Source organism: Muscardinus avellanarius, assembly GCF_963383645.1.
Source record: "Muscardinus avellanarius genome assembly, chromosome: 1".
In the NCBI taxonomy this organism is placed as follows: Eukaryota; Metazoa; Chordata; class Mammalia; order Rodentia; family Gliridae; genus Muscardinus; species Muscardinus avellanarius.
Window position 1 is genome coordinate 173,010,061 of NC_137786.1, and position 15,722 is coordinate 173,025,782.

Below are 15,722 nucleotides of genomic sequence, written 5' to 3' on the forward strand. Positions count from 1 at the left end.
AACTTAGCCCCTGTTTGAAAATTAAAGAAAAAAAAATAGGGCTGGGGCCATAGCTCTGAGGAAGAACACCCTTGGGTTCTATCCCCAGTAATAGCAACACACACAGCATACAGTGTTACAGTGATATACAGGAGGGAACAATCAGTTTGGGGGAGTGAGATAAAATTTCAAAGAGGAAATGACAATTGAGCCAAATCTTGAAGGTTGATTAGAAATTTGCCTTTTAGAGAGGAGCAGGGGATGAGACATTATAGTCAGCAACAGTCCACACAGACTGGCATGCTAGGTAAGGGGAATAGCATGCTAGGTAGCTGGAGAACCAAAGGCTGTGTGAGAGGACCTCTAGTTGAAATAAGGAGTTTGAGCTGGGCATAGTGGTTGGTCCTTGTATACCTGTAATCCCAGAACTTGGGAGGCTGAGACAGGAGGATTGCAGATTCAAAGCCAGCGTCAGCAGTTAATGAGACCCTGTTTCCAAATTAATAAAAAAAAATAGGGCTGGGCATGTAGCTTTGGGGTAGAAGCCCCTGAGTTATATCCCCAGCACCAAAAGAGAAGGGGGGAATTGAATGGAACTGGGCATGATAGCACACTCTTGTAATCTCAATACTTTGAGGCTGAGACAGGAGGATCACAGGTTCAAGGCCATCTCAGCAATTTAGCAAGTCCCCGCTTCATAATTCAAAAAAATTATGGAGGTTAGCTCAGAGGTAGAATACCCTGGGTTCAGTCATCAGTACCACAGAGATTGATTGATTAATTGGTTGATTAGGAGTTTGAGTTTCACCCTTTGGGCAATGGAGAATCATTGAAGACTTTTATTTTATTTACTTTAATTTTTTGCTCCATCCTCCCCTATTCCATACCCTCTGATTGGTCACCTTAATTGCTTCACTATAGGGCCCTTTCTATAGCTCGACCACTTCCTGTTGCCCCTTTCCTCCTAGTTATTGCTGATTAGGGGAAGCATCTGGTTTTTATTTTCTGCGATATTTCTCTGTGCATGCCGCGTTGCAAGTACCGATCCCCCTCTTGACGGCCCCAGTAGTGGCCTGGCTACCCGGTGGACTGATCCAGACCTCGCTGGCTCAAGCAGTGGCCTTGCCTCATGGGAGGCCCCGATTCTGGCCTCGCTGGCTCCCATACCAGCCAAACCCCTCAGCTGGCTCCGATGCCGGCCTCGGTGGCCCTAGCACTGGCCTAGCCTCAAGGCAGGCTCAGTCCCAGCCTCGCTGACACTGGCACTGGCCTAACCCCTCGACAGACTCCTATCCTGGCCTCGGAGGCCCCAGCACCGGCTTTGCCTCACGGCAGGTTCTGATCCCAGCCTCACTGGCCCCAGTACCGGCCTAACCCCTCGGCAGGCTCCGATCCCGGCCTCGGAGGCCCCAGTAGCAGCCTTGCCTCAAGGCAGGCTCCGATGCCGGCCACTGGCCCCATCACCGGCCTACCCCTCGGCAGACTTTTAAATTAGGGCTGACATAATAAGTTTGAGTTTAAAAACTCATAGTGGTTGGGGTCAGAGTTGTTATTTTCTATGGAAAAGACAAAGGTTTAACACTAACAGCAGCTATAGAGATAAGAGTCACTAACTTTAAGAGAATTTTCCAAGACATAGAAAATTAAATTCTGTAATGAATATTACATGGAATATGTAGGCAGTGGGTGTTGTGAGGTCTGTGTGATTAAGTGGATTTACTGAGATTAATAGCCGGGGGAAATATAAAAAGGAGCAATATTGTTAATTAGTTTTTTTTTGCACAAAGTAAGTTCAGTCTTTTTAGGAACATCATAGTAGGCAATATTTCTGAGTTTCTGTTGTTTGTTTCTCCATAAAAAACTAAAGCCTCAGAAGTTAACTAATCATGGTCTCAGAAAGGTAGTTATAGAGCCAAGACATAAATTTGTGAGCTTCTTACCAACTGAAACGGCCTTTTGCAAAAAAGAAAAATAAATCTCTCGGTTTCTACTATAATTTTTTTTAAGTATCTTTTTAAAAAACTGAAATATAAACCAGGCATGGTGGCTCACATCCATAATCCCAGTACTTGGGAGGCAGAGACAGGAAGGTTCAGGGACAGCCTTAGCAAGTAGTAAGACCCTGTAGGGCTTGACTATAACTCAGAGGTGGAACACCCCTGGGATCAATCCCCAGTTTTACAAAAATGTGTTCAAGATCATAGCTAAGAATCCCCAAATCTCTTGCTTTTTTTTTTTTTGCAAAAACAAAATTTATGATTAAGTCTGTAGCAGTATTCATTACTCAACATAAGCTTGATCTACTCTCAGTTGTTACCCTGTTTAAATGTGAGAGAAACTATAATTGTTGAAGAAGCGGTAACCACTTCTTTGTATGAGTTTAAAACTAGGGTGTTTGTTCCAATTTGAATGTTTGAGTTATCAGCCTTTTTAAAATCCAGAAAATAGACAGTTCATCAAAATCTGCCTTCATCCCAAACTTTAGGGGTCATTCAGCACCCATTGAAATACATGGGTGGTTGTGAAGGACTCAGGTAGCCTTGGAATAAGGCAATTTGCAGCACATTTCTGACATTCTTTTTGCATGTATTTACAAAAATAAATGAGGAAGCCAGGCGTGGTGGCTCTCCCTTGTAATTCCAGTACTTGGGAGGCTGAGACCGAAGGATCACAGGTTCACAGCCAGCCTCAGCTACTTAGTGAGGGCCTCCACAACTTAGTGAGACCCTGTTTCAAAATAAAGAATAAAAAACAGGGCTAGGGGTGTAGCTCAGAGGTAGAATGCTCCTGGGTTCAATCTCCAGTACCACAAAAATAAATAACTAAATAAACACACCTTATCCTCGTGAAATTCTAGTTTTCACTGTTACTACCTACCTTCTGTGTGTGATTTCTTGGGTGACAGTGTTTTTCCTTTACTTTGTTCTCAATGCTCTGAAATGTAGTTGCCTGCTGTTTAAGGCAGCTGCAGTAAGTGCACCCAGAAGTGGTTACATTTCTATATTTAGAAAACCATAGGGTTTGTAAAGCAGTTGCAGATTCCTTTAGGAAAAAAACGTTTCTATAAATGTAGCATTTTTAATGAAACTATTATTATCACCCATTAGAGAAAAAGAACAGTTAATATGTGTGGGTTTATGGATATGACAAGAGACACGAAACTTTTTTCTTGAGCTCATTGAGAGCTGGGTGTGGTGGCACAGGCCTGTAATCCCAGTACTTGGAGGCTGAGACAGGAGGGTCACAGGTTTGAGACCAGCCTCAGCAATAGTGAGACTCTCAGGAACCTAGTGAGACCTTCTTTCAAAATAAAAAGTAAAAAAAGGCTGAGGGTATAACTCAAAGGTAGAATTTCCCTTAATTAAATCCCCCGTACCACCAAAAATAAGAGCTCACCAAGCAATTTAAATACTTAAAGTTAATCATGTGAGTCCTATTTTCATGCTCTTATTCTTGAATTGCAGAGCTTTTACTCAAGTGTTTACCTTTGGTCCAACATTCCGAGCTGAGAATTCTCAGAGCCGGAGACACCTGGCAGAGTTTTATATGGTAGAAGCAGAGATTTCTTTTATTGAGAGCCTTCAAGATCTCATGCAGGTAAGTACACAGTTTTAAATTTTCAAGTATCTTTGACATTAGAATGCTTCTTTGCATATTTTTATCGTAGATGTCTGTGCATTATAGATCTTCATAGTATGAAAATGGAGATCTATTTAATTAATCCAATAAACATTTTCTGGCTGCCTTTAGTATAATATTTGAACTGAAGAGTCAGATTTAAGTTCAAATCCCCAGCTCAGCCCTTAGCTTTGTTACGAAGTTGCCTGACCTTCATGATCTTTAGCTTCCTTTACTATAAAAGGAGAATAATTATGCTTAAAGAGTATCATGAGGAGTAAATGAAATAATGTGTATACTGTAAAGCTCCTAGCATGGGGTCTGGAAACTAAGCAGGCTTAGTAAATAGTACTTATTTTATATTCATTCATTTATATATTTTATTGGAAATTGAACCCAAGAGTATTCTACCTCCAAGCTACACCCCCAGCCCTTTTTACTTTTTATTTTGAGAGAGAGTTTTGCTGAGTAACTGATAGGACTTGGACTTTTGGTCTGGCCTCAACCTCCCAAGTACTGGGATTATAGGCATGTGCCACCACACCTGGCAGTCGTAATAAAGAAACATTTTATAGTTATTTAAACATCTATAAAGCTGTTTTAGGAAGTATCAACAGGAGCCAGGCATGGTGGTGTTTGGTGGTCGGTCTGTAATCCCAGTCCTTGAGAAGCCAAGACAGAAGAATTTCAGGTTCAAGGCAACTTGGTAAAAATCTTCTGCAACTTAGCAAGACCCTATTTCAAAATAAGAAATAAAATAGGGTTGGAAAAGTACCTCAGAGGTAGAATTCCCCTTCATTTAGAAGGAAGAAAGGGAGGGAGGAAGGGAAGATGCTTGTAATCCCAGTATGCTGGCGCTTGATACAGAAAAATCTCAGGTTTCAGGGCAGCCTCAGTAACTTAGATGCTCAGCAACCTAGTGAGACCCTGTTTTAAAACAAAAAATAAAAGGGGTGAGGCGTAGCTCAGACCAGAATGCCTCTAGGTTCAATCCCCAGTACCAGTAAACAAAACCAAAATCAAAAAAACAAACCACAAAAACATTTTGGTTACTACCTTAGTTTGGGTTTGTAATGATAGAATGTTTACTTTAGTAATTTCTATCAACTCTTCTTTCTACTCTTATCCGTGAAATGATCGAATTCCACTTAAAGGATAAGTGTATACCACATGCGTGAGTTGATGCGGATTGAACCAGGGGTATTCTACCTCCCAGCTACACCCCCATGCCTGTCTCTATTTTTATTTGGGAGCAGAGTCTCTCTAAATTGCTGAAAGCCTTGTTAAGTTACTGAGACTGGCTTTGAACCTGAGATCCCCCTGTGTCAGCCCCTCAAGTACTATAATTCCAGGTGTGCACCACTATGTCTGGCCTAGACTTGTTTTTTTATTACCCTGTCTTTGGTTGGATTTTTTTAGTAAACAAACAGTAAGGCAGAGATTTGTTAGCAGCAGGTTTATTCGGAAATACTCTGGAGAATAAAACCTGGAGGAAATAAAGAAAGTAGCATTGGGTAGAGGGAAAAGTTCAACTCTGATTCACTTACAGAGACTGTAGCCTTTTATGTGAGAACTTTGGGGCTAGATTGGCTCTTTACAACTGTCCCATACAAAGCAAGGGATAGGCTCTTGTGCTTCCCAACAACTAGTCATTGGACAGGCTAGCCTCCGAACGCACATCTCCTTGAAAAGAGCAGTGCCTCGAGCTAGACAGTGCCTGGGAAATGACTCAAGGCCACGTCACCATTCACATTCCCAGATTCCCAGATGGGGTGTTCAACCTGGAAAGGACATTCTGGCTACATGCTATAGCACTCGCTTACACATCCCCTCAACATTTTCCACTCATTATTCTAGATCATCACGTCCGTCTGACAGGACATTTTTTATTGTGGGCAGGTGCTGGGGGAGAATAAATGCTACTGGTGTGTAGGTGGTAAAAGACATTGTTCCACGTCCCACAAACCACAGCTCTGCCTCCCTCAAAAACAATTGTCTAACCCAAAATGTCATAGTGCTACTGTGGAATAACCTTAACCCTACTGTGTTTATGGGGAGGGGGCACGCTGGGGATTGAACCCAGTGAGTTCTACCTCTGACTATAATCCCCAGCCCTTTTTATTTATTATTTTCAAACAAGATCTTTCTAGGTGGCTGAGAGTCTCATTAAGTTGCTGAGGTTGGTCTCAAACCTTCAATCCTCCTGTCTGAGCCTCCCAAGTACTGGGATTTATAGGTGTGTGCCACCAACCTGGCTCTTGTTCTTAACTGTAGGGATTTAAGGATTTAGCCCCACAGGATGTAGTATGCATTCCTTAAGTAGCCTTTATTTGAGTCCTCCGCCCAGAAATTACTGGGTGTATTACTCCTTCACTCAGGCAGTGAGAACACTGTAAGGAAGGGAATCATACTTTTTACCTCTCTCTCTCTCTACCCCCACCCCATCTTCACTCCTTAAACATAGAAACCAAAAGGAAACATTATGAAGAGAATGCATAAATTGTTTTAGGGTATTTTGTTTTGTTTGTTTGTTTGTTTGTTTGCAGTGCTGGGAATTGAACCCAGGGACATTCTCCTCTTAGCTATGACCCAACCCTATTTTTTTATTCTTTATTTTGAAACAGGGTTTCACTAAGATGCCGATGGCCTCACTAAGTAACTGAGGCTGGCTGGGAACCTGTGATCCTCTTGTCTCAGCCTCCCAAGTGCTGGGATTACAAGTGTGTGCCACCATGCCTGGCTAGAATTTTAAAAAATATTTTCTATAACTCTATCTTACTGTATGACAGGGCTGCAAAATAACTTACGTCCTTCATTATTGTAGTGAGAACATTAGCAAATGGATGCAGCAAGCTACGTGCATAGCAAGTATGAGCAGAATTCAGTTCCAGAATTTTGGCTTTATACTCAGACAAGTCCATGACGTTCTTTTTCTCATGTAATATAAACGGAGCATTTTTTACATTTAATCTTTATATTTGTTCTGTTGTTTGTTTGTGGTGCTAGGGATGGAACCCAGTGGCCTTCTAACCTCTCATCTATACCCCCAGCCCTTTTTTTAAAATTTATTTTGTGTGGGGGGGGGGTGCTGGGGATAAAACCCAGGGGCTTTCTGAGCTACACCCCAACCCTATTTTTTATTCTTTATTTTGAAGAATAAAATAAAATTTATTCTTTATTGTGAAGGGCCTCATTAAGTAGCGGAGGCTGTCTGTGAGCCATGATCCTCCCGTCTCAGCCTCCTGAATGCTGAAATTACAAGCATGCACCACCACGCCTGGCTTTATTTTTTGTTTTGAAACAGAGTCTTGCTAAGTTGCTGACAACTTCACGAAGTTGCCGAGGGTGGCCTCAAACCTGCAATCCTCCTGTCTCCTCCTCCCAAGAACTGGGATTGCAGGCATGCACCACCAGGTCTGGCTGATCTTTGTATTTGAAATAAGTCACTTCTTTATTCCATTCAGTTTTCTTCCTTTCATTCTTTGTCTGTGTACTTTTTGAGATGTCTTAACTGGTGGCGTTTTAGCTCCTCTCTTAAGCACTGGTGATTAGTGTGCAGGAATACTGTGAACCAGAACAACACAGTGTCTTTTTACTCAGAGCATTACTCTACACTGCCTTTGCTGGTATTGTTTAGATATATTCCAAAATAAGTCCGGGACTATTAAACAAGGTTGGGCAACCCCAGAGGGATGAGCAGTCGTTTGTGCAGCGGCATCAAATGGGCTGGAATGAGAGAGGAGGTGGCTTCAGTGACATTGTACCTGAGAGCTGTATAATGCCTGCCTGGCAGATTTCTGGTTTCTACTTCTTAGAGTAACTTAATGTTCTTTTTACTTTTAAATTTACATCCATAAAATTTCTGTCTCGAGGAATGTGTACACCTCCAACTATGACTGCAGTCAAGTTAAAGTACATTTTGGTCACAACGGAATGTCTCTATTACTGCAGCCTTGCATTCTAACCCTTCTTCCCCTGGCAATCACTCGTCTGTTCTGACTCTGTATGGAATTTTGCTCGTCCAAAATGTCATATAAATGGAGTCACAGAGTGTACAGATTTTTTACTTTGCGCTGCCTCTTAGTATGATGGATAGGAGACTCATCCCTGTTCTGTCGATCAGTTGTTTGCCTCTTTTTCCTGCTGGGTAATGTTCATGATACGGATGTGTCTCAGCTCACTTATCCATCCACCAGTTGGCAAACATTTGGCATATTGTTTGTTCTTTAAAGTAATGACCAAAGATGCTATAAACATTTATGTGCAGGTGTTATGTGAATATCAAGTTTCACTTCTTTTGGTAAGTCCCTAGAAGTGAGGCTGCTAGAGTAGTATTTGCTGTTTAGCTTCTATAGGAAAACAGCGTATTCTCCAGAGTGAGTGCGCTGCTCTGCTCTCACCCGCTTGCGAGACCTCGGCTCTTTCCCCTTCACCAGCACTTGTAGTCAGTGTGCGCCTGTGTGCGCCGTTCTCACGGCTGCGTGTCGGTATCTTGCTTGGTTTCACTTTGCGTTCCCCAGGACTCATTGATGGTGAACATCTTTTCATGTGCTTGTTAGGCGTCAGTTTATATAGTCTTTGAAATGTCTGTTCAGATTTTTTTGGAAGACTGTTTTCTTCTTAAGTTTTAGAAATTCTGTATTCTAAATGAAAGTCTTTTGCAGATTTATGGGTTACAAATATTTTTCTCCCAATTAGTGGCCTGTCTTTTTACTCTCTTAACTATATCATACACAAAGAAAAGGGCTTGTCTTACACATCTGTATTCCCTGTTACTTGGGATGCTCAGGCATGAGGATGCAAGTTCAAGGGTAACTTGCAAGTTCAAGGGTTACTTGGGAGGCTAAAATAGGAGGATCACAGATTTGAGGCTAGCTTGAGCAACTTAAGAAGACCCTGTTTCAAAATTTAAAAATAAAGGGCTTGGAGTATGGCTCAGAGGTCAAATGCCCCTGTGTTCAGTCCTCAGCACCACTGTGTGTTTAACCATTCGCCCATTGAATGAAGGATGGAGATAGATACATATTATCCAGTTTGAGGCTGTTATGAATAAAACATAAAGCACCTGTGTACAGTTCATGTACATTCATGCACAGTTTGTATTTGTAAATGTAAGTCTATATTTTGGATTTAATGTTCAAGAGCATAATTACGTGTGTGTGTGTGTGTGTGTGTGTGTGTGTGTGTGTGTCTGTTTTTAACTGAGAATTGCACGCAGGGGCAGTCTACCTCCGAGCTACAGCCCTGGCCCTGTGCGTTTCTGTCCCTATCACTATGAACTTCATTATGATGTGAGATGATAATGCACCCGTAAAAGTGTGCTTTTTAAAAGCATGCTAGCCCTCCAAAAAATTAGTTTTATTCTTTCAGTCCAAAAATAAAAATAAAAACAGTCTCTCTAGGTTGCCGAGAGTCTCAGTACGTGGCTGAGGCTGTCCTCACGCCTGTGATCCTCCTGCCTCAGCCTCCCACGCACTGGCCTTGCAAGTGTGCACCACCACGCCTGGCCATGTTTAATGCTATAAGAAACCACTGAGTTGTTGTCAGCAAACTCTGCCACCAGCACTAGGGTTTCTGCGCATCCTTACCAGCATTTTGTGTCCCCTGCTCTGTATTGTGTGGTTCTGATAAACGTCTAGTAGTGTTGCGCTGATTTGGGCTTGCATCTCCCTACTGGCCATGGTGGCGAATGTCGTGTGCAGACTTGTCATCTATGAATCCTCTTCAGAGAAATGTCTGTCCATATCTTTTGCCCATTCTGTCTATGGACTATTTGGGTTTCCACTGTTGAGTTTTGAGAGCTCTTGATATATTCAAGAGCTAGTTCTCGGTGAGATGTGTGGTTTCCAAATATATTCTTCTAGTAATTAGCTTGCCTCTTTCACCTTTTTAATTTGATGAGGTCCAGATTTTTTCTTTATCTTTGGTTTTCAGTAGGTGGATCATGGTATGTCTAGGTCTGATTTTCTCTGTGCTTGCCCTGTTCGTAGCTCAGTGAGCTCTTTGAAGATTCCCTTGGCCATTCAGGGGGTCTTTCAACCATTGTTTCCTCACATATTTTTTTCTCTGCCAAGCTCTGTGCTCATCTTCTGGCTCACCAGTAACACATATGTGAGGCCTCTTGAAATTCCCATAGCTCTCCGCTGCTCTTGTCATTCAGACTGGGGCATTTCATCTAATCCGTGTTCAAATTCACTCATTCTTCCTTTTGTTGTCTTCATTCTGCAATCAGCCTATCCTATAAAATTATTATTTCAGACACATTTTTCTTATTTTTATTTTGCTAAGAAATCTTGTCTTCCTGTTCATTTCAAGGATGTTTGTTTGCCTTTACTTTGTGAAAGATGTTTGTAATACCTGCTTGATATTTTTTCTCTGTGTCTTGGGGAGTGTCTTTTTCTCTTGAGAACTCATCAGATTTTACTGTGTCTTTTCCCTTCTGTCCACTAGTTTTAGATCATATCCTGGATATTTGAAATGTCATATTCCGGGATTCTGGGTCCTGCTAAACTCCTGTGGAAATGATACTGTTCGTAGTTGTCATTTTTCTAGTCCTTAAGCCTGGTTAGCTTCAGCAGCCAGTAAGTTCTGTAAGTTTCATCTCATTATCTGTTGGCATTGGTTTGTATGTCAGGGAAGTCGGCCAAGCTTCTGCTGAGCTATTTGAGTCTACTCAGCAGTCACTCTGGAAACCGCACAGGTGTTTATATTGCAGCTCACCTCCTGAAGTCTACACTGTACGTCCTTGGATCCACGCGTGTATGTGGTGCTTCAGGGGGAGCCCTGGCTCAGCAGAATTTTCCTGCTCAACAGAATTTTTTTTCACACACTTTCTGGCTCCACGAAGCCCCCAAATCTAGTTCCTCAGGCCAGAAAGACAGATTTCTTTCACACTTTAGCCCCCACCATGTTATTCATATCCAGGTGTCTATGATTGTTCATCCTTAGGTAAAGTAGCAAGACAAATAGTTGGATGTGGTGGCACATGCCTGTAATGCCAGGACTTGGGAAGCTGAGATACGTGGATCATAGGTTCGAGAACAGTCTCAGAAACCTAGTGAGACCCTGCTTCACAACAAAAAATAAAAAGGGCTGGTGTGTGACTCGGAGGTAGAATGCCCCTTGGTTCAATCCCCAGGACATACACAAAACAAAAAGTATCCCAGCTTGGACAATTAATTACATAATTATACAAGAAGGCCTCTGACTGATTTTGTGAGATTTTAGTTGGTTGGTTGGTTGGTTGGTTGGTTGGTTGGTTAGTTTTTTGTGGAATTGGAAATTGAACCCAGCAACATTCTACCTCCAATCTACACCCTCAGCCCTTTTTTCTTTTCTTTTTTGTTTTGTTTTGTTTTTACGTTTCAAGACAGGATCATAGGTTCAATCTGAGAGTCTCCCTATGCTGCAGAGGCTATCCTCAAACCAGCAATCCTCCTGTCTCAGCCTCCCAAGTACTGAGAGTACATGTGTGTGCCACAATGCATGGCTGATTTTGTGAATCTTAATCCTGACCTTCATGAAGATAATAATAACAAGACACTTGAATCAGATAAGAAGATTATTTAGGTTCTGATGTCAGATTTGCTGTTTCAGTTATGTTCCACTACTGATAGTCAAGGCATATAGTATGGAATAATTTAGTTACTTAAATATAAACTTCTTAAAAACAGAAGGAAAAAGTGTGCTCCCCAAAAAAGTAATCTTCTGCTTCTCTTTTTATTCCTTTAATACATTATATCCTTAATAATTCATTAAAATTATTAATTATTAGAAATTATCTTGATGAAGAGCAGTCTTGTAAATATCACACCAGAATGTTGTAATAAGTAATCATTTCCCCTCAAGAGTTAGAGGCAATTATGTATTACTGTTTTAGTGCCATTGCATAATGCAGTTTTAAAACATCTTAAAGTTACACTAATTCTTCAGTTAGGTTTCTTTCTTCAAATATATTTATAGATCATAGTCTAAAAGTTAGCATTAGGTAAGTCAGTGATTGTCATCTTCAAATGGAAATTTACCACTCCATGAAAGACACCGATTTAACAACCCCAGTGGTCAAAGTCTTCCTCTTACAGATAGTTATATCATGTCCATCAACAGTACAGGCATACAATCCAGTCCAGCTGCTCTTTTTACCTCCCAATATGATATGTGTTGGCTTTGTTTAGTGACTGAGGGATATGACCCCTCATAAATCACTGTTTCTTAGTATTCTTTATCCCACTGCTGGACTAAAAGGTGATAAGGTCTCAGGGCAAAGGGTCTTTAGCCTCCAGTTATTCTTTTATGAGGTCATTATTTTGTTCCTCTCTCCATCAGATTCATCTGGTTTTCCTCCTCTAGTTTAAAATGTCTGCATTCTATTGCTCTTTTAGTTTATCTTACATTTTTTACAATAAGTCTATAGTTAAATATCTCTCCTTTCCTTAGAGCACAAAGCCCTCAGGAAGTTCTGCTTTAACTCTGCTTATTCCCCTCAGTTTTACCTGTATTACTGTCTATTCTGTGTGCTCTATCTTGCCTTATCATCCCCCAGATTAGTTGACTTTATTATTTGACATTGTCAGGGCATTAAAAACCCACATGCTTACTGATTTCTTTCCCTGTATTAGATTACACATTGGTTGGACAGACACATGATTATAGTAACAGAAGTTTTAATAGCATAAATCAGAAACGCATTTGAGCTTAGCAAGACATCTATAAAAGTGGCACTGAAATTGGCTGTCACTAGTTTTTTACGTATTGTTAATCTTGTCATATTGAATCACTTGGGTAGACTGATGTGCCTGCTGTGTTCCCACCACAGATAGGGTGTATCAGTGAAGCAACAGAGGAAAAAGGCCCTACCTTGGAGCTGGTCTGTGCTTCATAAACGTGTGTCTGTATGGGCTCAGCATCTGGACAGCCTAATAGGACCTCACTGATTTCAAACCAAAAGCTTAAGGTTTTGTTTGGTCCTTGGGTGTTTAGTGCTAGGGATTGAACCCAGGGCTTCCCAGATGCTGAGTATGCGCTCTGCCACTGAGCTATGCTCTTAGTGCTCCAAATTTTAGGTTTGACTTAAAAGATTTTATAAATATCTTTCATTTCAGTTACCATTTTCTTGTAAGAACAGATTTCTCCTATGAGTCTTCTATGGACACTTCTAATAGATTGAATTCTTATATATTAATTTATGTTGTTTACTGACTTATATTATTTTTACTTTATGGTTTAGTGTACAAAAATTATATATTTATATTTAGTAGGTACATCTCATTGCTTCTCAAATGTTAAGTTTACTTTCATTTACCAATGACTAAGTAAACCACTCTTCAGAATGTTATTACTCTTTAAAGCAACGATTATTTCTGCGCTTCATTTAAGGCAGGTACTAGGCTTATCTAATTCTCACACCAATCCTATAAGCTAGGTATCGTTATTGTCCTGACTCTGCAAGTAAGCTTATTGATATTTAGACATCAGTCAGGTAAAACTGTTCATTTGACATCTCTTTGCAATGCCAATATTGAAACCTTTAGCATAAGAATCCAACCTGGGTTTCTTCCTTTTTTTTTTTTTTTTTTTTTTTTTTCTCTCTGCCTCTCTCAGAAGAATTGAGCTGCCTGGAAAACTGAACTAATTTGCTGTAGTAACTTTAGGGAGTAATTTTTTTTTAGAAGTTTAATGTATTTATCGTTGCTGAAGCCTGGAGGGAAGTCCTGAGAGCCCTGAACAGGCTTTTTGTATAAAGTTGCTTGCTTTCTCAGGCAATTCTGTGTCATTTCCCTAAGGTTATGGAGGAACTCTTCAAGGCCACAACAATGATGGTTCTCTCAAATTGCCCTGAAGATGTTGAACTCTGTCACAAATTCATAGCTCCTGGCCACAAGGTAATTAGTTTTATGGACAAACCCTACACAGCTGCTCTTTAAGTATGTTAATTACATACACTGAATATAATTACATTTTAAATATTTGTTTTGTCTTTTCTTACCAAGGACAGATTAGAACATATGCTAAAAAACAACTTTTTAATGTAAGTATATAATACTTTCTCTGAATTTTGCTTATGCTTTATCATTGTGTTTATTACATTGAATTATAATTTCTGCTTATATATGTGCTTCCCATATTCTCCATATTTGAGGAAAAGTGCATGTTCTAATTATTTTCATAGCCCTCGTGTCTGATTCATAGTTGATAATCAGTGTGTCATCAATAAACAAATTTAAAACTCTTAGTAAAATAAATGAATATGGTAACCATAAATGTGCTACTACAATTCAAATATATAGTTACCCCCTCAGTAACTGTCAGGAACTGGATCCAGTACCCTCTCTCCGCAATGGATACCTAAATCCACAGATGCTCAGTCAAGTTTCTAGTGTAAAATGCCACAGTATTTGCATATGGCCTATGCACATCCTCCTGTATACTTTAGATAACTTATAATACCTAATGCAAAACACAGCCAAGCATAGGAAATATAACAAACAGCATAGATCCCCAAGAAGTTCAAATGCCATTAGTGATAATAGAATGATAACATTTTTACATTGTTTTTTAAAAAGCTGTCATATTAGAACTAAAATACTGAGCCTAGCGTGATGATGCATGCCTATAATCACAGTACGTGGGAGGCTGAAAGGAGGATTGCAGATTTCGGGACAGCCTCAGCTATGTAGTGAGGCTCTCAGCAACCTAGCGAGACCCTGTTTCAAAACAAAAAATTAAAAAAATAAAAAGGGCTTCCGCAAGCGGTGGCGCACGCTTGTAATCCCCACGCTTGGGAGGCGGAGACAGGAGGATCGCACTGGTTCGGACCTCGCTGGCTTAAGAGACCCTGTTTCCACATAAAAAAGTTAAAAAATAGGTCTGGGAGTGTAGCCCCTGGGAGTGTAGCCCGGAGGTAGAAGGGCTTCCAGGAACCCCAGTACCACCAAAAAATAAAATAAAAAATTAAAAGGGCTAGGGAGATAGCTTGGATGTAGAATACTCCTGAGTTCAGTCCCCGGTAGCTAACTAACACACATACCACCACCCTTCTGCCAGGCTCCTGGACCTTCTTGTGTGCTTATTTGGTGTAGACCTGGTACCTCTTTTGTAAAGGGGCCGCTGAAGAGACTCCAGCGCTTTCCATGGCCAACAAAAAGTCCAAAGAACAAGTCAAGACTGAGAACAAGATCATTTTGATTTGAAAGAGATGGAGCAGGATGGTTCTGTGGTGCAGTCCAAAATTAAGAGGCAAACCCCAAATTCAGTGGCACACATCTATAATCCCAGTATTTGGGTGGCTGAGACAGGAGAATCTCGAGTTTGAGTTTACCCTTAGCAACTTAGTGTGACCCTGTTTAAAAATGAAAAGGGGGCCAGGCGCGGTGGAGCACGCTTGTAATCCCAGTACTTGGGAGACTGAGACAAGAGGATTGTGCAAGTTTGAAGCCAGCCTCAGCTAATTAGTGAGGCTCTCTGCAATTTAGTGACACCCTGTTTCCAAATAAAATATAAAATAGGTCTGGGAGTGTAGCCCAGAGTTAGAAAGCCCCTTGGGTTCCACCTCCAGTACCACAAAAAAAAAAAAAGAAAAAGAAAAAAAGAAAAGGGGCCGGGTATGGTGGTGCACACTTTTAATCCCAGCATTCAGGAAGCTGAGACAGGAGGATCGTGGTTAGTGGACAGCCTCAGCTACTTAGTGAGCCTCTTTACAACTCAGTGAGACCCTGTTTCAAAATAAAGAATAAAAAATATGGCTGGGGGGCGTAGCTCAGAGGTAGAGCGCCCTGGGTTCCATTCCCCAATACCACAAAAAGGGGGGGTATAGCTCAGTGATAGAGTGCCACTGGATCAGTCCCTACTGTGAAAAAAATTAATAAAATAAAGGAAGTAAATGGAGATGTACCTCAGTGGTAGAAAGCCTCTGAGTTAAATCCCCAGTACCACAAAAACAAAACAAAACAAAAAACCCTGAATTATTTATAATTATCACTAAATAGGTATATGTAGTCATTATTTGTAATAGGCAAATATTGGAAACATCTGAAATGTCTGTCAATAGATGACTGTGTATACTAATTATGATACATCCACAAAGTGAAATATTAAGTAATCAAAAAATGAGCTGGGAGTGGTGGCTC

The 15,722-nt window shown here is 40.8% G+C and overlaps 1 protein-coding gene across 10 annotated transcripts in view; it reads left to right on the forward strand.

Annotated features, from left to right (window-relative positions):
- The window catches only part of NARS2 (asparaginyl-tRNA synthetase 2, mitochondrial), a gene marked incomplete at both ends in the record, with an annotated part of 127,456 nt that overhangs the window by 81,074 nt on the left and 30,660 nt on the right, over positions 1-15,722 (forward strand). For 6 of the 10 annotated variants that reach the window (XM_080703316.1, XM_080703318.1, XM_080703322.1 and 3 more), the window contains 3 exons: positions 3,444-3,576; positions 13,380-13,478; positions 13,587-13,624. The exons of 1 other annotated variant lie outside the window; for it this stretch is intronic. In XM_080703316.1, coding sequence (XP_080559442.1) covers positions 3,444-3,576; positions 13,380-13,478; positions 13,587-13,624 — 270 coding nt within the window. The remainder of the gene's footprint in view (positions 1-3,443; positions 3,577-13,379; positions 13,479-13,586; positions 13,625-15,722) is intronic. 3 more of the 10 variants (XM_080703319.1, XM_080703323.1, XM_080703324.1) reach the window with 2 other exon arrangements.